This window comes from Esox lucius, chromosome 2 (genome assembly GCF_011004845.1).
Source record: "Esox lucius isolate fEsoLuc1 chromosome 2, fEsoLuc1.pri, whole genome shotgun sequence".
NCBI classification, from domain to species: domain Eukaryota; kingdom Metazoa; phylum Chordata; class Actinopteri; order Esociformes; family Esocidae; genus Esox; species Esox lucius.
Window position 1 is genome coordinate 21,061,199 of NC_047570.1, and position 24,282 is coordinate 21,085,480.

A 24,282-nucleotide genomic window follows, 5' to 3' on the forward strand; every position below is an offset into this window, starting at 1 on the left:
AGCATTCCAAGGATTCACAAGGATACCTAATCATTCTTTTCAGACTGACCTATGTCCCTCGTCACCTAAACTAATGCAACTTAACTGGGACTTAAATTATATCAATCAAATTTATTTAAGTATTTTTCACAAACAGACAGCAGTTATCACAATTATATACAGAAATCAGTCACACATTTTTTATAAAGATACCCAGCCCAGAAACCCAAAATAACTACAAGAGTTGATGCATAGTCAATCAGTCATCAATATTTTATAAAGCCATCAGCAGATGTCACAAAGTGCTTTTACAACACACCCAGCATGAAATCTCAAAGTGCAATCATTGCACAGTGGCTATGAAAAACTCCCGAATCTGGTCAAAACTTCTAGAGAGGAACCAGGCTCTGAGGGGTAACCGGTCCTCTTTTAAGATTATGAATTGTAATGGTTAATAAATGCATCTGGGCTGTGTCTAGAGTCCATAAAACACTCTAAGTCAGGTGCATGACCAAGGTGACAAGGACAGGGACAATCAGGTTGGGTGAGCGGAGTGACAGCCTGAATCGTCAGGTATTGTCAGTTACTTGATCTGACACACAACCAGAAGGACTTTGGACAGGGACAGCTAGTCCTTCGACCTGGAAGAACTAAAGTGTGGTCCAAGGGCTTATGTTCTCCTAAGTTTAAATGAAACAAGAAACAAAAACCTGGCACAATAATATAGCCGTGTAAAATCTCTAGGCTGAGACGGCGGTCCAGTGACACTGCAGCCCTATCCCAGGATAACCCCGGACAGGGCCCAACAGGCAGGAAGTCACTCCACCCACTTTGCCAAGCGTCTAACCAAAGGCACCCCAACCGACCGCACACTGGCTAGAGAACTCCCTAGTCCCCCTGAACATAAACAATTGTAGCATAGTAACTACAGACTGACAGGTGGGTGGATTTGGAGACACTTCCTCATCCCCCGGCTTTGGGCTAGAGGACAGTCCACCCAGTAGAATGCCTAATCCCCAGGTTAAACTTTATTTGAGCTTATTGCAGTGTAAATACTAGGCCCTGAGATGGGGCCTGTACGATGGATTAGCATAGTAGCTAGGATCAAGACAGGACCGACTGACTCTAGTCCCCTAGCACAGTAATATAGGTGTGTAAAATTAGGGGCTGAGACAGGGGGGTCCAGAGACACTGTTGCCCTGTCCGAGGGTAACCTTTCAGACATGGATTTGCAATCAAGCAGGAAATAACTCCACCCACTTTGCCAAGCATCAAGAACAAAAGGGACACCAAAAAAACTCATCCTGAAAGAGGGCTAAGTAAAGCCCATTGAGTTCATTCTCACTGCTCGAGGACATCAAGAGGAAACAAGAGTAAGCCAGTGACCCTGCCCCCAAATAGCATTGGACAGAAGACATCCCAGTGGAGAAGAGAGTCAGACTACACTTAATCATAGAACTTGCTGAAGAGATGAGTCTTTAGTAGACTCAGCTTAACCAGCAGCTCATTCCACAGTAGTGGAGAGAAAGCCCTGGTTCCAGCTGTTAGTTTAGAAATTCTAAGTACAATAAGTAGGCCTGCATCCAGTAATCTTAGCATACGTATAGGAATGTATATACGTCTGGACAAATTGAGAGAGATTAGTGGCAGAAAATGTAGCACTTTGCAGGTTAACAGTAAAACCTTCTAGTCAACCCATGTGTAATGGGGACTCTTACTGGTTATGAAAATTAGTCACCGATATGGGGTGTCTAGCCAGGACACGGAAGGCAGGGATATTCTTTGAAGGGTTTAATATATTCTTTCAAATACAGATGCACAGGCACTCTTAAATGTTTTACAGTGTAAGTGTGATTCTAAAGGAAACATAAATAAACATCAATGTTAACTAACATAAACACAATTGAGGCTAATAACTCCCTAGTTACTAAATATATAGTGCTAAACATGCCCTGAAAATGGAAACTATAATAAGAATGCAATGAAAGCTATACAATGGAGATAAAGACTGTCACTTATTGCAAACTCGATAATAACTTGCTAATGTTAACTTATCTATGTAATATAACTGTAACTTACTTGTGGTCACAAACGCACACGAACACCACCTGAAACTTAGTTTATGAACTGAAACAGAAGCCAGGGCATGTCTCAACATGTGGGAGAAAGGGGGCGTGGCCTGAGAGAACACTCGCTGTACATGCTCTGTCCACTTGAGCCTTTTGCACAGCCGCCCCATAATTTACAGTGTGAATTATCTCCCGGAAAGGCTCAATTATCCCCAGGAGCTGTCGTCGAGGCATCCTCTGGGATGGCCAGCAACTCAATGAGCTTGGCCACTGGTCTGGTGTAGGTCCTCTCATCCACCTGCACCTCAGCAGTCCTCACTTTACCATCGACACTCCTAATGGTCTTCGTGACTCGTCCCTTGGGCCACAGTGCACGTGGTAACCTTTGGTTGATTACCATCACCACCGTACCAACAGTGAGGTTCTCTGTGTCCTTCACCCATTTCTGTCTTGACTGCAGGAAAGGTAAGTAGTTCCATATGAAATTGGTCCAGAACTGGTCAGCTAACACCTGACTGTACCGCCACCTTCTCCGACTGAGAATCTCAGATTAAAGGTACATCACTTGAGGAAGCGAAGAGTTGGGCCGCCCCATAGAGGAGGGAGTTGGGAGTTACAGGATCCACATCGGCTATATCTGTCGACACACAACCTAGTGGCTTGGAGTTGAGGATTCCCTCTACCTCAATCAGAACTGTCAGCAAAACTTGTTCTGATTGAGGAACCACTGTCTGTGCTCCCAGATTAACGTAGAGTGCAGCCTTAATGGATCTTACCTCCTGCTCCCAGGCTCCACCAAATTGAAGTGCATTTGGTGGGTTGAACTGGAAACGGATCTGGTGCTTGGCCATCTTGGTCTGTAGCTCTTCACCCATGGCCTCAAAACTTGTTTTGAGCTTGTGCTCCCCACCGCGAAAGTTGGTCCCAAAGTCAGAAAGAAGCTCGAAGGGAGTTCCCCGTCTAGCCAAGAACCTTCTCGACCTCGCTTGACCTGGAACGGGCCAAAGCAATCTACTCCTGTTGAATAAAATGGAGGCTTCAGGAGGCGGAGACGACAAGGGGGCAGATCTGCCATCTTAGGAATTGCAGGCTTTGCTCGCCATTTCTGGCACTCCGGGCAGGATCTCTGATGGCGACGCACAGCTTTGCGGCCCTGGAGGATCCAAAACTTGCGTCGGAGCTCTGCAAAGACCCTCTCCGATCCGGAATGGAGTAACTTGTTGTCATACTGTCGTATGATAAGTTTGGTAATATGGTGCTTAGTTTCTAGCACAATTGGGTGCACAACATCTTCTTCCAGACTAGTAGAACGGCGCAACCTACCACCTACTCGGATGAGGCCCCTAGAGACGTCATACTCTGGAGCAAGTGGCAAGAGCCGACTGCTGGATGGAAGTGCCTTCCCTGTTTGTAGGCACTTGACTTCGTCTGGAAAGCTATCATATTGCGCTCTCTGAAGGATTCTGAGTTCTGCCTCTGCGTAGTTATCTGCACTGAGGGCGCTTGACTGGGAGGCCGCCCCGTGCAGTGACCTACTGGTTGCCTCAATGAGATCTTCGAAGGTAGAGTGGTCTTCAGCAGCTGTGATCTCTGGAGCAGTAATGGCTGCCATGATGCCACAGAATGCAGACCCCTTCATTTCTGTCTCATCTGGGACTTCCACGAAATAAGTTGTGGCAGGCCAACTCTCACGTGGTAGCTGAAGGAAGGCAGGACCTTGACTAAATTGGTTTGGTTTGGCTAGGTTGCATAGTGTCATCCCTCTGGTGATAGCGTCTGCGGGGTTATTCTGTGTGTCCACATACCTCCATGACCGGTGATCCGTCAGCTCCTGGATCTCAGATACACGAGTCCCTACAAACACCTTGTATCTGCAGGACTCTGACTGTATCCAGGTAAGTACTGTGGTGGAGTCAGACCACAGCACTGTATCCCTCAACTGAAGGGTGAGCTCTCTCTGGATCATCTGGGCAAGCTGAGCTCCTGTAAGGGCGGCACAGAGCTCAAGGCGTGGCATTGACTGTTGTTTCTTCTGTGCCACTCTTGAGCGTGCCAGCACGAAGGCTACATGGACTTGGCCATGAGGATCCTCACCGCATAGGTAAGCTACTGACCCATAAGCGGATTCTGATGCATCACAGAAGACGTGAAGCTCGTGAGTGATGGCACTTACATCAATTTCTGTTGGGAAGTAGCTCTGGGACAGACTGACTGTTGGGAGTTGAGGGAGCTCATCTTCCCATGTAGTCCAGGCTTGCAGGAGTTCGACTGGTAAGTTTGGGTCGTCCCAGTCTTTGGCCCACAGTCTCTGGACCAAAACTTTGGCCCTTGTGGTGAAGGGCAGGATATGATCTAGAGGGTCATATTGGCTTGCTAGTTTCTTATAAATATTTTGCTTGGTCGTCTGGCTTGGGGCAACCGGGCGATGCCTGTAATGGAGTGTGTCCTCCATGAAGTGCCAACTGAGGCCTTGCGTCATCTCTTGAGCTTCACCATGCATCTGAGAAACCCATCTTTCGCTGCTGTCAGGCTTGGCCTCCTTAGGCAGGTTGTGAATCACCTCTGGCTGGTTACTGGCGCACTGGCGGATATCGAAGCCACCTACAGCTAGAAGGGTTCTAAGCTTTGTCACGAGGATACTGGCTTCTACTTCGGTAGGTAGACTCTGCAGGCAGTTATCAACGTAGAAACACTGTTCTACACTGTGATGGACATTTTCTCCTGGTTGACTTGACTCATTGACGTGTTTCTGGAGAGCAAAGGTCGTGCAGCAGAGACTGCACGTCGTCCCGAAAGGCAGGACCTCCCACTGGTACACTGATGGTTGTTCGTCCATCTTTAGGTCCCTCCAAAGGAACCTCAGCAAGGGCGTGTCTCTGTCCAGCAGGCGGACCTGGTGAAACATCCCTTTAATGTCTCCGCTGACTGCGACTCGATGCTCTCTGAAGCACAGGAGGACTCCAAGGAGTGAGGGTCCTAAGGCTGGGCCTGGAAGGAGGTAGTTATTCAGACTTAGTCTGCCAAGCAGGAAGCTGCAGTTGAAAACAATCCGTTCCTTGCCGTTGTGCCTGACCATGTGGTGGGGCAGAAACCACGACTCCTCTGATGAGTCCGCCTCGCACGAGTCAATCTTGGTGGCGTACCCAGCAGTCTCCAGTTTCTTGATCTCCTCCTGGTAGGTAGATGCACGCAGTGGGTCTTGTACAAACCTCTTTTCTGTGTTTCGCAGGTTTTGGGCTTGGGCATGTTTGGGACTCGTAGAAGGGGTGTAGCATACCGATGTACTCGGTTTACTTCTACACGGATGGTCTCGGCCTCCAGTAGGTCCACTGAGTACTTGTCCTGTCTGGATCTGATCACCAACCTCTCGCTTTTGAAAGGCAGTGTATCCAACTGCCACAACCGTTCAACTTGGCTACACTAGACTGAACAGCTCAGCAGAAGGGGAGGTAACTGTGGTGAACAAGCACTGTGTTGTGGGAAACTGTTGCTGCAGGTACTTTGCTGGACCCTGGAGTGTCCAGCCGAGATTTGTCTTGAATGCTGCGGGACCACCAGGAGGACCCAGATGCACTGGCTCAATCGGAACTATCAGATCAGCGTTATCAGATCCAGTCCAGGAGGGTTGGCTGAGCTCCATCGATGGGTGGGATAGCCAGACCTTGTAGATGCCGATATTTTCTCTGGAGCTGAGCTATTGGGTAGCTGTACTGAGAGAGGCCTAGATGTTCCCCTGTGATTGCGCCTTGAATGGAGAACCACTTTGTTGGTTGGGAAGCTGGAGCAATAGTAAAGGACACACGTGAGCCTGACAGTGTCTTGATGTCTTGGTGGACAGTACGGAGTGTGAGGTCTTCTGCTTGACCCTGCACTCCCAGGCGGCGTGCTGCAGATGAAAGCAGGATGGTTCTCTCAGAGCCATCGTCCAGCACTGCATACATGTCAAACACTTTATCCTGGTATTGCAAATTGACTCTGACAATCTTTAACAGAACCTGGCTATATGCATTTGGCTGATCCAGATAGTGAGTCTCTGCTGTCGACCTGATGGTGGGCTCGTTCTCACTCTCTGGTTGACCTCATGAAGGACTGAGAGGTGTTTCGACTTACAAAGGCGACACGGCTTCTTGAGGTAACAGGCAGAGGCTAGGTGAGAACGGCCACATCTCCAGCACCTTCTCTTGACTCAGTCCACCATCTCTGCTTTGGTAAGCTTGGTGAAGCTCTCACATTGACTGAGGTAGTGCTCTGCCTCGCAGTAAGGGCACTACATCTTTCCCTTCCCTTGGGTTTGGATTGAATGAGCTACTTGGGAGGGCGTATCGGATGGATGGTTACTGGCACTGCCTGTCCCATGCATGATAGTAGTGATCTTAACCTTGGACTTCTGCTGCTTGAATTCTTTCTTGTCCTTCTCACTGTGAGCTTGAAGCGAGGGCTCAATGTCCAGACATCTGACTTCTGCTTTCAGCCACTCTGAAAAGTCAATGAGCGATAGCTTCAGTTTATCCGGGTCTTTCCTATACTGTTGACGACGGAATCTCTCTTGCTGGTGCTTAGGGAGCCTGCTTAGAAGGCGTTTCACATTTGAGCCGCAGTGGACTTCCTCATAGCTTTCACCTCGGAGAGATTTCAGCATCCCAACAAGCGACTGCACTCTGATGGAAAATTCATCGAGAGCCCTATCATCTCGGATGGGGGGTAGGCATTCCATGTCCTCTATCTCCTTCAGCACAAACTGATATGGACGTCCATAGCGTTAATCCAATGCTTTCAGAGCATCAGCGTAGGGCATACTAGACTCTGCATGAGCTAGCACAAGGTGGTGTGCATGTGGCACCTTGACATACTTCAGCAGGATGGCATACTTGCTCGGACTGAGAAGGATGAAGGAGTGTGCAAGTGAAAGGCGTAGCTCCACATATTGAGCTCTATCTTTAGTAAAGTCAGGAAATGTTGGGCCTTCTATATTGGGGGTGCATGCTGATACCTGATGAATGGATAATGGGTCAGCATGGCTGGGTTCCCTTGGCAGAAAAGTTGGGGTAAATAAGCAGGCTCTTGTACTGACTGGTGCACGGGTGGAGGCATGGATAAAGGCTGGGGCGTGGTCTGGTGCACGGGTAGAGGCACGGATAAAGGCTGGGGTGCTGTCTGGTGCACGGGTAGAGGCATGGATAAAGGCTGGGTCACTGTCTGGTGCACGGGCATCAGATGGGGGTTTCCTAACCAAGGCTCCCTACCTTTATCGTGTTGGCTGCAGGGTGCGGCTGCATTGAGCTTACAATTACCTGTTATGGGGTAGGACAAGAGTCAGCTATGTGATGAGGCATATCTCAGCAAGCCTACTGGCTGCTGTAGACCCTGCGGTGACCCATTGGGATGACTGGGCCGAAGATGAGCATCTGTATCATGTTCAGTCTCCTGCCTGATAGCCTGAATGCCATAGCGTGGATCGAGCCTGTGCTGAGGGGGTTGAGTGACTCGGCTGAGAGGTGGAGGAAGTGTCAGTTGTTCTAGCTGGTGGGTTAGTTCTGCAGCTACACTTGGGTGATCCTCAGTTCTATGGGGGTGAGTGGCACGGACTAGGGAAGGCTGTGGTTCATCTCCTCTGTCTGGGTAGAGTCGTACTGGGGTCTGATGCCGTGATGATCTCCTTGACCCTTGAGCTGAGGACCGGGGGGAATTCGCTGTACATGCTCTTTCCACTTGAGCCTTTTGCACACCATGCCTTAATAGTAAAGAAGCTAGTACAGGGATAATGTAATCAAAGGTTTTTGTTCGAGTTAAGATTCTAATAGCTGTGTGTAGAACTCATTTAAGTTTATTTATTATCTCATCAGGGTAACCGGAGAGAAGAGCATTGCAACAGTCTAATCTCAAAGTAACAAAAGCATGGATTGGCTTTTTTGCGAGATCAGGGTTGAGTGTAACACTGAGGTCTCTCACAGTTTTTTGGTATACCATACAACCGTCGAGATTCACTATGAGATCTGACAACAAGTTTTTTTCTGAGTTTAAAAAACAAAACCTTTTCTATAATCCACTTACTTAGCATTTCATAAATAAATGTTATTTGTCTTCAAGAAGGGATAGCTGGTGGGTTTAGAGCTAATTACTTTTCAAGTGAACATAGACACAGGATTAAAAAACGAAAGGGTTCCCCATTGCTTGCTTTTTCATTTACTTTGCAGCTGTATTAAACTTTTTTTTAAATTATTTTCGTTTGCTTCAATCAGGTTAGAAAAATAGGCTGAGATCAAGCAGATGTGAATGCCTTTTGGTATTGCACTGTACTGTGTTTCCAGGCTTGTCTAAATACCTCCAATTTGGTGGAGCACCATGACCATTCCAATTTTCTGGGGGCTTGCTTCAGTGCTCCAGTATTGTCTATACCAGGGAACAAGTTCTTATTGTGTATTTATTGTATTTTTAGTGGGGCAACCAAATCTAAGGAATTATGCAAGTTTAAGTTTCATGGGTTGGTGGAGGGAGTTTGGAAGAGCATCAGAAAACATTTGGGTTGTCTGAGACTTTATACTACGGCTTTTAAACTTCTTTATTTGGATTGCAAATTTGTTACTTGTTATGACAGTAAATGTACTCAGATGGTGGTCCGATATTCCAGTTAGATCTACAATATCTATTCCACAGGACAAAAATGTGTCTATGGTATAGTTGCCAAAAAAAATATAATCTGCCTTGAATACAAGGTTTGATAAGAATTATGGGAACTCATTGAGGAACACTGTGTACGGTCCAGGGAATCTGTAAATGATAGGTATGAAAATGATCCACCTAGAAACACTGTTCTATACTGTGACGGACATTTTCCCCCACCTTTGTGGGATTCACTGGCTCACTAGTGTAGCCAGGAGGAAAGGCCTCATTTAGAGCAGTATATTCATGAGGCTTGAGACACTTTATGATCAGTGATAAATTCATTAACTATAACTGCCTTTGAAGTAATGGATCTAATATTAAATAGTCCCATTGTAAGATGCAGGGTACTATTATGCCTCGTTTCCACTGGTGCTAACACGGGTGTTTTACCCTAAAGTCCAGAAATGTTTCTGTTTCTATTGACATGGGCCAGTGCAAGTCGGCCACTAGTTTTGACAAAATACTCAGTAAATAAATGAAATATTGAATACCCTGCCTTACAGTTGCAGTGTCATGAGTGTAGGTGAAGGAGCCGGTCACAGAAGTTTGAGGAAGAAATTAGTTTTATTTCTCAAGTTCAAACGCCGTATTGTAAACAAACTGAGCATGGCGTTATGGTTTATTTTATTTTACTTTCGTAACCGGAAAACCAAATTGCGTTGACAGTTTACTTTCCTCCCTCCCCACCTGAGCACCTCCTTAAGTCCATGGTACCAAATGTATAGTCGAAACAGGAAAGTCTAGAGTCAGCATTAGCATAAATCACCGATGTAGCCCTGGTACTTGGGTAAAGCACCAGTGGAAATGCGGCATTGAATTAATTTTTGTTTATGTCCGAAATGGAGGAAGTCATTATTCTAGCAAGATTGCTATGGTGAACACCACCTTGTCTTACTTTTTGCATCCTATTTCGAGTCACAGTCTCAGTGGAGAAAACTATGATAGGATGGAGTCCATCGCTCTTCAGCAGGTTGGGTTTTGCCCTTTTCATGGGCGAGTCCCAAATAGAGAGCCAGATATTTACAAACTCTACATCCTTTGACAGGCAGAACTCTGTTTTCAGCTAGTGATTGAGTTCTGTGAGTCTGCTGATCTCATCAGTACCCCTTACTGGGATTGACGGAGACGATTACAATGTGGACACATCTGTCTAGTTAATTTAAATGCTGATGCTGTGCTTCGTAACCTCTGACTGTTTCATCATAAAGTAATTGGTGCGATTGTGAATAATAATATCTCTACTTTCTATACAGTATTTGCCAGTTGTAGACTTTGCCAGCACCAACCCCAGATTTGCCACTACGTCGTTGTTCCTGCCCCCCCAGTAAACAATGTATGATCGCTGGCTGATACTTCTGTCTAATATTGCGGATAATGGAGTTTCCGATGACTAGGGTTTTCAGTTTTTCAGGGCTACTGGCAGAAACTGTCTCAAAGAGCGACCCAAGCATAGCAGGTCGGCAGTGTTTCCCCATAGTTACTATGAGAAAGTTGTCTCTCAGCATGGACTGTTCTGGGGAGCTAAATACTTTTATTATCATTTTTGCCTCATGGCACAGACACCGTTTTTTTTCTTTTCTACACCAAGATAACCCTTGCCTAATAATTGCATCTGAAGCTGAGCCTCTAATTCTGCTATCTTTACAAGGGGATAGTTCTCCTTCAATTGTAAAGTTTCAACAACTACAATGAATAGGCGTAATGGTACTTAGCTTTGGCTAATCAGGAGTGAGTAGCTCCATTTATGTCTAAATAGAGTCTTGGAGTGGAAAAGTTGGATGAAAAAGTTGGATTAAGACATAAATACCTTTTTTTCATCAGTCTTTTTTTATAATTACAAAAAAATTGTAGGTGGTAGGTGGTCAAGTAGGTAATAGCAAGCAGCACACAGTACATGAACAGGAAGTTTTAAAAAATTATGTGATGGGCAATCAAACACAATCCATCCAAAAGTGCTGAGTTGTACAGTATCTACCATAACCACATTCATCTTTAAATGTATTTTCATATGCCTCTAGTGTACAACAAAAATAGCAATTTTGACTTTACTGTCCCAATACTTATGGAGGGCAGTGTACAGTGAGGGAAAAAATATTTGATCCCCTGCTGATTTTGTTTGCCCACTGACAAAGAAATGATCAGTCTATAATTTTAATGGTAGGTTTATTTAAACAGTGAGAGACAGAATAACAACAAAAAAATCCATAAAAACACATTAATTGATTTGCATTTTAATGAGTGAAATAGTATTTGATCCCCTCTCAATCAGAAAGATTTCTGTCTCCCAGGTGTCTTTTATACAGGACTGCTCCTAATCTCAGTTTGTTACCTATATAAAGAACACCTGTCCACAGAAGCAATCAATCAATCCAACTCTCCACCATGGCCAAGACTAAAGCTGTCTAAGGATGTCGGGGACAAGATTGTAGAACTACACAAGGCTGGAATGGGCTCCATGCAAGGCTGGAATGGGCTCCTCGGTCTGGGGCTCCATGCAAGATCTCACCTGGTGGAGTTGCAATGATTATGAGAACGGTAAGGAATCAACACAGAACTACACAGGAGGATCTTGTCAATGATCTCAAGGCATCTGGGACCAAAGTCACCAAGAAAACCATTGGTAACACACTACGCCATGAAGGACTGAAATCCTGCAGTGCTTGCAAGGTGCCCTGCTCAAGAAAGCACATGTACAGGCCCATCTCAAGTTTGCCAATTAACATCTGAATGATTCAGAGGAGGACTAGGTGAAAGTGTTGTGGTCAGATAAGACCACAATCGAGCTCTTTGGCATCAACTCAACTCACTGTGTTTGGAGGATGAGGAGGAATGTTGCCTATGATCCCAAGAACACCATCTCCACCGTCAAACATGGAGGTGGAAACATTATGCTTTCGGAGTGTTTTTCTGCTAACGGCAACTTCACCGCATCAAAGGGACGATGGACGGGGTCATGTAGGGCCAAATCTTGGGTGAGAACCTCCTTCCCTCAGCCAGGGCATTGAAAATGGGTCGTGGGTGGGTATTCCTGCATGACAATGACCCCAAACACACGGCCAAGGAAACAAAGGAGTGGCACAAGAAGAAGCACATTAAGGTCCTGGAGTGGCTTAGCCAGTCTCCAGACCTTAATCCCATAGAAAATCTGTGGAGGGAGCTGCAGGAGTGAGTTGCCAAACGTCAGCCTCAAAACCTTAATGACTTGGAGATGATCTGCAAAGAGGAGTGGGACAAAATCCCTCCTGAGATGTGTGTAAACCTGGTGGCCAACTACAAGAATTTTCTGACCTCTGTGATTGCCAACAAGGGTTTTGCCACCATGTACTTAGACATATTTTGCAGAGGGGTTGAATAATTATTTCACTCATTAAAATGCAAATCATTTTATTTTTCAGGATTTTTGTCTCTCACTGTTCAACCTAACATTAGAATTATAGACTGATAATTTCTTTGTCAGTGGGCAAACGTACAAAATCAGTAGGGGATCAAAAAGAAATTCTCCCAATGTATGTCAGCTATTATGAAGAAATTATTTCTGCTACACAGTTAACATTTGACTACTTTCTGCCTCTTCTAAACAACTGTAGGTATATGAACACGTGTATGAGACAGTGGACATAAACAGTAGCCCTGAAGTCCGAGCCAATGCCACAGCCAAGGTTTGTTCAAAATTACTAAAACAAAGCAAAATTTAGTAGGCATCAATAGTTTTTGGTAAACAACCCCTCTTCTCTTGGTGTCTAGGCCACCGTTGCAGCGTTTGCGGCCAGTGAGGGGCACTCACACCCCCGTGTGGTGGAGTTACCTAAGACGGAGGAGGGACTTGGCTTTAACATAATGGGAGGGAAGGAACAGAACTCTCCTATTTACATCTCGCGCATCATTCCTGGGGGAATTGCCGACCGCCACGGGGGCCTCAAGAGAGGCGACCAGCTTCTTTCTGTCAATGGGCTGGTATGTATAAATGGTTAAATACACGGGGCAGGCAGATTTAGTGTCCAAATATTTTTGGGATGAAGAGCAGGTGAGTTGCAGTCATATTGACTGACATTTGAATTATAATTGCCTCTCAGAGTGGGTTACATTTCAGGTGCCAGCATTGTCTTTGGTTGTTCTATCAGACTACGTAGGCTATATACAGTATCTCACAAAAGTGAGTCCACCCCTCTCATTTTTGCAAATATTTGATTATATCTTTTCATGTGACAGCACTGAAGAAATTATACTTTGCTACAATGTAAAGTAGTGAGTGTACAGCTTGTATAACAGTGTAAATGTATTGTCCCCTCAAAATAACTCAACACAGAGCCATTAATGTCTAAACCGCTGGCAACAAAAGTGAGTATACCCCTAAGTGAAAATGTCCAAATTGGGCCCAAAGTGTCAATATTTTGTGTGACCACCATTATTTTCCAGCACTGCCTTAAGCCTCTTGGGCATGGAGTTCACCAGAGCTTTACAGGTTGCCACTGGAGTCCTCTTCCACTCCTCCATGACGACATCAAAGAGCGCTCCTCCACCTTCCGTTTGAGAATGCCCCACAGATGCTCAATAGGGTTTAGGTCTGGAGACATGCTTGGCCAGTCCATCACCTTTACCCTCAGCTTCTGGAGCAAGGCAGTGGATGTCTTCGAGGTGTTTGGGGTTGTTATCACGTTGGAATATTGCCCTGCGGCCCAGTCTCCGAATGGAGGGGATCACGCTCTGCTTCATTATGTCACAGTACATGTTGGCATTCATGGTTCCCTCAATGAACTGTAGCTCCCCAGTGACGGCAGCACTCATGCAGCCCCAGACCATAACACCACCATGCTTGACTGTAGGCAAGACACACTTGTCTTTGTACTCCTCACCTGGTTGCCGCCACACACGCTTGACACCATCTGAACCAAATACGTTTATCTGGATCTCATCAGACCACAGGACATGGTTCCAGTAATCCATGTCCTTAGTCTGCTTGTCCTCAGCAAACTGTTTGCAGACTTTCTTGGGCATCTGAGTGGAACCTTTCCTGTTAAACCGCTGTATGGTCATGGCCACCATGCTGCAGCTCAGTTTCAGGGTCTTGGCAATCTTCTTATAGCCTAGGCCATCTTCATGTAGAGCAACAATTCTTTTTTTCAGATCCTCAGAGAGCTCTTTGCCATGAGGTGCCATGTTGAACTTCCAATGACCCGTATGAGGGAGTGTGAGAGCGATAACACCAAATTGAACACACCTGCTCCCCATTCACACCTGAGACCTTGTAACACTAACGAGTCACATGACACTGGGAAGGAAAAAGGCTAATTGGGCCCAATTGTGACATTTTCACTTAGGGGTGTACTCACTTTTGTTGATAGCGGTTTAGACAGAAATGGCTCTGTGTTGAGTTATTTTGAGGGGACAGCAAATTTACACTGTTATACAAGCTGTACACACACTACTTTACATTGTAGCAAAGTACAACTTCTTCATTGTTGTCACATGAAAATATATGATCAAATATTTGCAAAAATGTGAGGGGTGTACTCACTTTTGTGAGATACTGTATATTTAAGTAGCTTTTTATAAGAAATTAGATTTTTTGTGATTAAGATAACACAACATTAAGATAATAGGAACCATTCTGACAATTCATTCTTTGTGACATGGTATATTATCTTGCTGTTAGTATCCATGGGTTGAAAGATAAACTAAAGCCATGAAGGGATGCATCTGGTCATCAGCAGTATTTGGATGAGCATTGATTTAGTGTGCCGATAATACATTTCCGCACTACTGCCACCTGATTGACACCAGTCTGAATTTTTTTTTCATGATGTCAAATCCAGTTTTAGTATCCATTGCCAAACCAGGATTTGTCAGTCCCAGCATTGTTTTTCCTGTCTTCAGTTCTCCAGATTTTGTCACTGGGTGCTGCCGCTTTTTCTTTTTTTTGCTGATAAGAGTGAAACCCGACTGTCTGGCTGACACCAGACACTTCTCCTGTGACTTTAATTAGGCACAGTTCTCCCTGTGCTATGAGTAAAATGTTTCCTTTTGAACTCTTATTAACACCCTGTTTTTGCTCGTATCACTGTAGCTGTCTGGGCATTTAAGTTTGTTTGCACCATTCCCAGTAACCCTAGACACTGTTGTCCCTGAATACCCAGGTGGGTTAACTTATATGCGGAAATGGCAAAGGTGCTCTGTAGTGCTGTGTAATGGGCTTTGTTTTTTTTGGTTTGGTTTTGGAAAACTATTTTGGGGTTTGATTTCAATTATTAAAAGAACAATAAATTCATATTAAAATGATGACCATAAAAATTAAGTCTTGTTGGTTTTCTTAACAAAAAATTCTGTCTATAACATGGTTTGTCCATATAACAGTCCAACTTCATGAAATTTTGTACAGGGTAGCTAGCTAACTATGTAAACATATCCAATGATAAAGATGTCTGACCGGACAGTTTGAGTTTGAAACAGCTAAATTAGCTCATTACAACTACAGCTAGTTCTTTTGCTGAAACTCGGCAGCAAGCTCTACTTAGCTGGCTGACATTTGGTTCTTGACTATAAATTTAATCTCTATGACATACATATACACTGCTCAAAATAATTAAGGAAACACAATCATTACAGTATAACAACAAGTTAAATATATATATTTTGTTAATAATAATAATAATCTTTATTTATAGAGCACTTTTCAAAACCATGTTACAAAGTGCTTTCACAGTGCAAAGACAATAAAACACACATAAAGCAAACAAGATGCATGATAAAAGCAAGAACACTACTTAATTTTAATTTAAGTCAGCTAAAATCTCCTATAAAAGTATGTTTTAAGAAGGGAATACACTGTCTCAGCTGACCTGATGTCCTCAGGCAGGCTGTCCCAGGGTCTCTGGACCCGGACTGCAAACGCTCTGTCCCCTTTAGTTTTCAGTCGAGACTGGAACAGACAACAGGCCTCTGCCCGAGGATCTCAAGGTACGTGCTGGTGCATATGGGACAAAAAGGTCAGAGAAATATCATGGAGTGAGGCCATGAAGAGCCTTAAAATTAATCAATAACATTTTAAAGTCAATTCTAAAACATACTTGGAGCCAGTGTAAAAAGGCAGTTGCAGTAATCCAGGCGTGATGAGATGAGTGTGTAAAATGGTCTGTGTCCTTAAAAGTTAATATTGATCATATTTTTTATATTTTTAAGAAGGTAAAAACACAATTGAACAAGTTTTGTGGTGTGCTGTTCAAAACATAAATTACTGTCAAACCAGACGCCGAGATTGTCGATAATATCTTGATAAGATCCACTAGGGAACCAGCAGATGGCAGTATTTGCTTTGTCATTTGCTGGGACCCTGCTTTGTCTGAGTTCAGCTGGAGGAAATTTGACATCCAATTATTGACATCATAAAAGGCAGTCGGTAAGTGAACTCAGCATTCCAGGGTCTGTGCATCTGACAGGGAGGTACATCTGTGTTTCATGAGCGTAAACATGAAAAGAGACAGTGTTTCTGAATAAAATGTCCAAGTGGAAGCATATATAAGCAAAATACAATAGGTCCCAAGAGTGACCCCTGAGGCACACCATATTTAACACATCAAAATGAAGAGACGTAGCTATTCACAGAGACACAGAATCTCCCGTTCGACAGGTACGATGAAAACCATTCTAAGGCTGTACCAGAAATCTCCACCCATTGCCTCAGTCTGTCTAACAGGAGGATGTGATCAATGGTGTCGAATGCCGCGCTAAGGTCCAGGAGTACTGGGACTGATCACATGCCATGATCAGCAGACATCAAGAGGTCATCGGTGACTCTAATCAGGGCAGTCTCAGTACTGTGGTACTTCCGGAAACCAGATTGAAATTTCTCAAATGTTATTTTCTAATACAGATAGCAGTTGGTGGGACAAATTATTTTCAAAAATCTTTGATATAAAAGGCAATTTGGAAATTGGTCTGTAATTCTGAGGGAGGGATCCAGACCCGGCTTTTTTAATAGTGCGTTCACACAAACAGTTTTAAAATAATCAGGGACACAACCGGTAGATAAGGAGCTGTTAAAACAGTTTTTACCAAAAGTAATGGAATCTTTGTTGGTATTACATCAAGGGGGCTGGCAGACATTCTCATTTGCGATTACTGTTTTTAAAAGCTTGGACAAGTCAATGGGATAAAATTGGTTAAAACTATCTTGCTGCTGGTAAGGGACCTCAGAGTAAGGGGCAGAGGGTGTAATAGAGGCTCTTATTGACTCCACCTATCAGTAGAATAAGATGAAAAACAGTTCACAGTCATCATTGCTTTCAGCTGAGGCACAAGGAGGGGCTGGATTTACCAGCTGATCCACAGTTTTAAATAGAAATATAGGATTTTTTTGATGTGTAGAAATGAGTTCAGAAAAAGAATGTTCTCGCGTCTTTAACCATTTTATTGTAGTTTAATAATAAATCCTTCATAATGATTTTTTCCATCTGCGCTCGGCCTGCATTCCCTTTTACAGCTACGAATGATGTCATTTATCTAGGGCCGCTTTCTTACTGAGGACTTAGGCCTAACCTTGAGAGGTGCAATGATGTTAAATGAGTTCCAGGACATCAAATTGAAAAGGTCAGCCAGATCATTGGTGTGGGAATCAGGCAGGTGTTGACTCTGAAACAATGTACAAAACATTGAAACGCTTTGTTCAGTAAGGATGCGAGTACCCAAGGAGCTTGGTGAGGCAGTATGAGTAATCGATGATTCACAATTAAAAACTATACATTTGTGGTCAGATATTGTCATATCCTATAATTCCACAGAGGATATGCTAACACCAAGCTCAACATTTAAAACAAGAGTAGATAGAATTTCAGGAAGTTCTGCAAAAAATACTCCAAGTGGTTTTGAGGGGCGATGAATGATTGCAAAAATGGTCGGTATCACATCTTAAAAATGTATCACATCGTACTTGATGACAAAACTTAAGGGATATCAGTCTGTCCAGTCAGGAAGCAAAAGCGATTGTAAATAAACGTTTACTGATTTTGGTGCAAATGAAAGTGACAACATGTGGACAGAAGAGGCAACAGCAAGGCAACCCCCAAAAAGGGAATGGTTTTCAGGTGGTGGCCACAGACAATTGCCTTATCCTTCCTGAGTGATTGTTCTCTAGTTGAGTTTTGCAAGTGTCCTTGTCACTACTGGTAACATGATGTGGTACCTGCAGCCCATTCAGGTTGCACAGGTAGTCCAGCTCCACCAGGATGGCACATCCATATGTGCTATTTCAAGAAGGTTTGCTGTGGTTTGCGGTTTGGCGGTGGGTCAGTGATGGTCTGGGGAGGTATATCCTTGGAGCTCGCTGAAATCCTGATCCAGGTCTGGAAGGAGATCCTCCAGGACACCATCCACTGTCTCATCAGGAGCATGCCCAGACGTTGTGGGGAGTGCATACAGGCACGTGGGGGCCATACACACTACTCAGTCACATTATGACTGTGTGAGTTTGAATCCAGCCCTCAATCGGTTGGTGATTTTGGTTTACATTGACAGTTGTTACGTCATTTTGTTCTCAACGAATTACACTGGATCCCTACCAGTTTGCCTGCCAGTCAAACAGGTCTACAGAGGACGCCATCTCCACAGCTTTACACTTCACACTCCAACTCGACTTTAGAATTCCTAACCAACAGACCCCAGTCTTTCAGGTTAGACAACATCACCTCCTACACTCTGATACTAAACACTGGTATTCCACAAGGCTGCGTGCTGAGACCCCTCCTGTACTCCCTCCTCACCCACGACTGCGTTCCTGTGCACAGCTCCAACACCATCGTCAAGTTCGCAGACGACACTACGGTGGTAGGCCTGATCAGTGACAATGACGAGTCAGTGACTGGCGCTGATAACAACCTGCCCTCAATGCAAAGAAAACCAAGGAGCTCATTGCGGATTGCAGGAAATCTAAAGGCTTCAGTCATGCCCCAGTTTTCATCGATTGCACTGAGGTGGAGCTTGTTTCCAGCTTCAAATTCCTGGGTGTCCACATCTCCAAGGACCTCTCCTGGTCCCTCAACACCTCAGCCCTGGCCAAAAAGGTGTGGCAATGCCTGTACTTCTTGAGGAAGCAGAAGAAGGCCTATCTTCCAAGATCCTTATGAACTTTTACTGCTGCACAATCAAGAGCATTCTGACGAACTGCGCCACAGAGTGGTTTGGTGGTTGCTCTGTAACAGACCAGAGCAACGGGTGGTGAAAACCGCCCAACACATCATGGGTAACCAGCTCCCACCCATCGCAGACCTCCAGCGCAAGCAGTGTCTGCACAGGGCACGCGGCATCACCAGGGACCCTTCACATCCATGCCACAAACTGTTTACCCTCCTCCCATCAGGCAGGCGGTCTCTCCGTTCTCGCACCAGCAAGATGAGGAACAGTTTCCATCTGCTGTAACCCTGCTCAACTCTGTGACCCATCACTAACCGTACCCACGTTTCTTTACTACTGGACTTTGTCACCGCCTTACAAAGTCTGATAATTACGTTTTCAGTTATCTACAGGTATGTGTCATTGCTGCTAATCCTGTATTTCATTTGCATACGCCGACTTGCACCTTAAAATTGCCTTGATTGCACATTTCAAACTGCCACTATACTTGCATTTTCATTTTTTACATACACATGTCTACCTCGGGAACCTCATTGCTGCTATCCCTGCATTTCAGTTGCACATGCTACCCTACTCCTTCAGTTTGCCTTGATTGCAAATTCAGAATGCCATCGAGAATTGCCACTTGTTCCCGCACAACTATTTATCCCACTTGTAAATACATTTTACTTCTACATTTTCTATCCTCCTATAATTGCACTTCTGGTTACATGCAAACTGCATTTCATTGTGCTGTATTTGTTCAATAACAGAGTTTAATCTAATCTGTCTAACAAATAGTTGCCTATTCTTCTAAACGATTCCAGTCTGAAAAAGGTATTCTTCTGAAAAAGATGTTCGATAGTAGATGACTAAATCACATTTTATATGGGTCAGCTAATATTATCGTAGATACACTCTGTTTTAACAGCCATCCAACCAACCAAAACTGGGGAAAATTAAAGTAGATCTACATAAGTCACTAATCTGTTTATTTGCGCCCGCCACTGTGTGCATGATGATCACACACATAACTGAGATGCGCAATTGTTATTTGGGTTCAAATAATTATGTTTTTAAAACGTATCATAATTATTTAATGCACCTATTCTTAATCAATTGAAGTAATCCAAAAAGTAATCATAAATTTTTTCAAAAGTATCTGTAATCCGATAACAATATTTTAGGTGGTAATGTAACCGATTACAGTTACTGTTGTTTTTTAATACCTGACGTAATGGATTACTTGTAATCTGTTACTCCCCAACTCAGTATTTACGTATACTTAGTACTTGTAAATTTTTGCTCTCTTCTATTTGCACTTCTGGTTAGATGCTAACTGCATTTTGTTGTAATTGTTCAATGAAAATAGTTTTGGATCTTATATAAAATTACACAATGTACAGTAAAGATTTTTAATATAATATACATATGTAATATAATATATATTTTATATACATAATAATAATTATATAAATTATATATTATATTTTATATTTCGTTCATCAAAACCCGAAGTGTGAGTTAAGTGTTCCCTTACTTTTTTTGAGCAGTGTATATTCACAAGCATTACTCTGTGTTAGACAGCTATGCAGTTTTGTTTGGTAGATAATCTAGCTCGCTACCTTTCTCTGTGATTACTGGTCTCCGGGGTCTCTCTCCCAGTTTGCAGAGCCCCGCTGCTTCTGATTCTCAGCAAGCTTGTGAAAATAATTGTGGTCATTGTTGTCTAAATAACCATATTGTGGTTTGAATATGGTGAATCTGCTGGTGAGATAAGGATAACTACTGTAGAAAGGCAATGCACCAGAAAGTATGAGCAAAAAACCGAATCAACGGTACCAAATAATGATGCTGAATACGATAGGTTTCTTTATTTGAAACCGAAATAAAATCGAAATTCCAGTGTACAAATCAGCACTAAGGCTCTGGAAGGCACCTGGGAGGTACTGCTCCCTCAGAAACTGATATTTAATCAACTCTGCCCATTCTTCAGCATCATCCAATCAGGTTCATATATGATAAATTATTCTAACTTTATAAGCTTCTTAAATGGTTAGTTATCTGTTACCCTAGCCATAGTGAATATTGCATCTGACTTAAATTGAAATTAACTGATCTAAATAACTGACTTTATATAGCTAGCTGAATATTTGCTTATTTTAGGGTTAGGGTTGCCTACTTTTTAACAGCTAAATTTTAAGTAAATATCAATATGGTTTTAGGGCCATAGTACTATTACAGCAACTACACATGTTGTAAAGGATATTGCCCAAGTCCTGGATGAAAAATTGAACTGTCGCCCTATTTATTGACCAGTCAAAGGCTTTCAATGCAGTTAAAATCAGAACCGCCAAATGCCTATGCCAATTGGCGTTTGTTTGTAATTAAAATAAAACTGCTATTTTGAAAGCGACACCCTCCTCCTTCCATGAAAAACTATTTAGAGACTATACCTGTATTTGTAGCCCTTTTTCCTTCTTCATCTGCAAAAAGCACACGCCACTTAGTGCTAGTACCCAGGCAGCCACTAATGGTACCCAGGCGTTAATCACCACTCACTTAAAGTATGACGTAAATGGATGAATACACAATACTCCTAGATGAATGATCAGAGCCATGGTTGAATTTGAATGAACTTACAAATGAAATACAAGATTTCCATGACCATTAAACAAATTAATTAGGCTATTATTGAAATATAATACAAACGATATAGGCTACTCAACAATTCAACTCGATAGCCCCACTAGAACCCCCAGGAGAGTCCTGCAAAGATGCCCTGTTTTTGTAGCCTATTCATTTGGAGAAATGGACCTCGTCTTTTTCTAATAACCCTCGGTTTTTCGATAACTTATTCGTGTCACCTATAGACAAACCTCATATTCTAGTAGTCTAGGAGACTATGGTTATGCATTGGCATTGAAATCAACTCAATAGCCCCACTAGAAACCCTGGGAGAGACCTGCAATGACGCGCCATTCACATAGCCTATTCATTTGGACCTAGTCTCTTTCTAGTAACTTTTTTTTTTTTATAACTTATTCATGTCATCTATAGACAAACCTTATACCGTTACATCCTGAAATATCTGGACACTGACAGAACTTTCAGAATTTTGGCTCTGTACGCCACCACAATGGATTTGAAATTAAACATCCGAAGTGAAGTGCAGACTTTCAGCATTAATTCAAGGGGTTCTACATATTATTGTACTTTCTGAAATGTTATCAAGTCAAAAACTCCAATTGCGTATTTACATTTCATTATCATTAAACTAATTCGATGGGCAACTCCAGACCTGGAGATACAAATACCCTATTTCTCATCCTCTCCTAATCAGGGACTTATACAGACCTGGGACACCAGGTGAGTGCTTTTAACTACCAGTTAGACAGAAAACAAAACAGTCTCCCTCATAAAACTAAAATTGCCAGTGTCAACATTTATGTTTGATCTACAGTTACAATATGACATGGTGTCATACTAGGGTTTTATCTGAACCAAATGAGTCTAAAGTATGTTTGTATTTAGTGAAGAAAACCTTAAACAACAGAAAACGTAAAGGTGAAAATACACTGCTATGTCAAATTTTAATCTTTATTATAAAAAAAGAAGGAATACAGTTACAATGAAGCAGGACTATGATACTAGTATGCTTGCACAAGCTCTTCAACAGCACAACTAATAGAGCTAAAAAATACCTTATAGTTGACTTATTATAGTCATTAAAATGCATTAAAATAACTTAGAAACTGTGAAAACACAGGACAAACACTGATTAGATCTCTCACTGAAACTGTTGTAGTATGTTTCACCCACCTTGCATTTACCTGAAATATTCTTGTGTGAATTTGTCCAAAATATTTTTAAATGTTGAAATCAGTCAAGAAATGTGTTGAAAAGTTCTGTAAATGTAGAATAGATAAGATAAACAATGCAATGTTTGGATTCAGTCTCATCAAGTGTACCGCTGTGTTCTAAGCGTTAGGCTTCACATTTTCCCATAATCTCTACACTGTTCAATACCTACCATGGTTATGTAAATGCATTCATATTTCTTCTGTGAGAAACCATATTAATGTAGACCAATCCATATAGACCAATTTATACAAGTCAAAGGGGTTAATCCCTTTCATTCTTTTCACAGAGTGTGGAGGGAGAACACCATGAGAAAGCTGTGGAGCTTCTCAAGGCTGCCCAGGGCACTGTGAAGCTGGTGGTCAGGTATACTCCCAAAGTTCTTGAAGAAATGGAATCACGTTTTGAGAAGATGAGGTCTGCAAAGCGCCGACAACAAACCAGCTATCCTCAATAGTGTTTTTTCACCCTATCACAAACATGGGTCCTGTCACAACTTTCTCCAAAATTTTAACACACTTAACCACATTTTCTTTGTAGCCACAAATTTCTAACTTTTTTACACCACAGCCCTGTAACTTTGTTTACAGCTGTCCTCTGAATGACTGACTGCAAATAATAATTGATCTAAATATGCACTTTGTGTGCATTACACTTTTGGACTGACGCATTGGATGCACCCACCCTCGTGGATCATTGATTTGAAGAGATTTTATGTATAGCATTTAAAGTGCCTCAGGGCAATAAAATGACATTTCTTCCAATTGTCTCCTGTAATTTAAATAACCCTTTTTTATTTTTGGTACAGAAATAAGTTCAGATGATTTAAGAGATCTGATTTACCAAGCATTTGCATCCCTGTAGACCTGTGTTTCATCCCAATCTCAACCATTCTCACTTTGTCTAATTAGTCTGTCTCCCACACTGTTTAAATTTACATACATATACAGATTAATATGGAAAGTAAACAGACCCTTCCCTTTCTCATCATTCTTTTGTGTAATACACTCAATGGATAATTGTTACACTTTATTTGGATAGTCAAGATTACTATATGCTCAACATATGTTCATACTATCAACAAACTATCAAAAATAAAGTAAATGCTTTCTAATGTTAGGGTTAGATCTAGAATACTGTTTGGGTACGGGTTAGGGAAAGGGTTATGGATAGGATGAGGTCTAAGGGTAGTGTTGGTAGATAGTCAACTGAAATATTATTGATAGTCTGTAGACAGTCTGTAAAGAATCTACAGACTGACTATCCAAATACCTATAATTGATTACATCTTTTATTTTTTTTATGTTTCAATTTCCATAATAAACAAAAATGGCAATGCAAAAACATGTTTTTAGCTATATGTACCAATTTATTGAAAATAAAAAAATCTGATGTACATATGTATTCAGACACTTTATTTAGTACTTTGTAAAAGCATCTTGGTGGTTCCAAAATTCTTCCATTTCACAATCATGGACCCCACTGTGCTCCTGGGAACATTCAATGCTTTATCAATTTTCTTAATAACCTTTCCTGGAGCTGCTGCCCCCGCCACCCGATATGGATAAACGGATGAAGATGAGATGGGACCTTTCCCACATCAATGCCT

The 24,282-nt window shown here is 42.7% G+C and overlaps 1 protein-coding gene across 1 annotated transcript in view; it reads left to right on the forward strand.

Moving 5' to 3' along the window:
- The window catches only part of lin7c (lin-7 homolog C (C. elegans)), a 44,639-nt gene extending 20,610 nt beyond the window's left edge, over nt 1-24,029 (forward strand). The window contains exons 3-5 of the mRNA XM_010890493.5: nt 12,299-12,370; nt 12,456-12,665; nt 22,963-24,029. Of these exons, the coding sequence (XP_010888795.1) occupies nt 12,299-12,370; nt 12,456-12,665; nt 22,963-23,130 (450 nt within the window). The 3' untranslated portion in view covers nt 23,131-24,029. The remainder of the gene's footprint in view (nt 1-12,298; nt 12,371-12,455; nt 12,666-22,962) is intronic.
- The last annotated feature ends 253 nt before the right edge of the window (nt 24,030-24,282 follow it).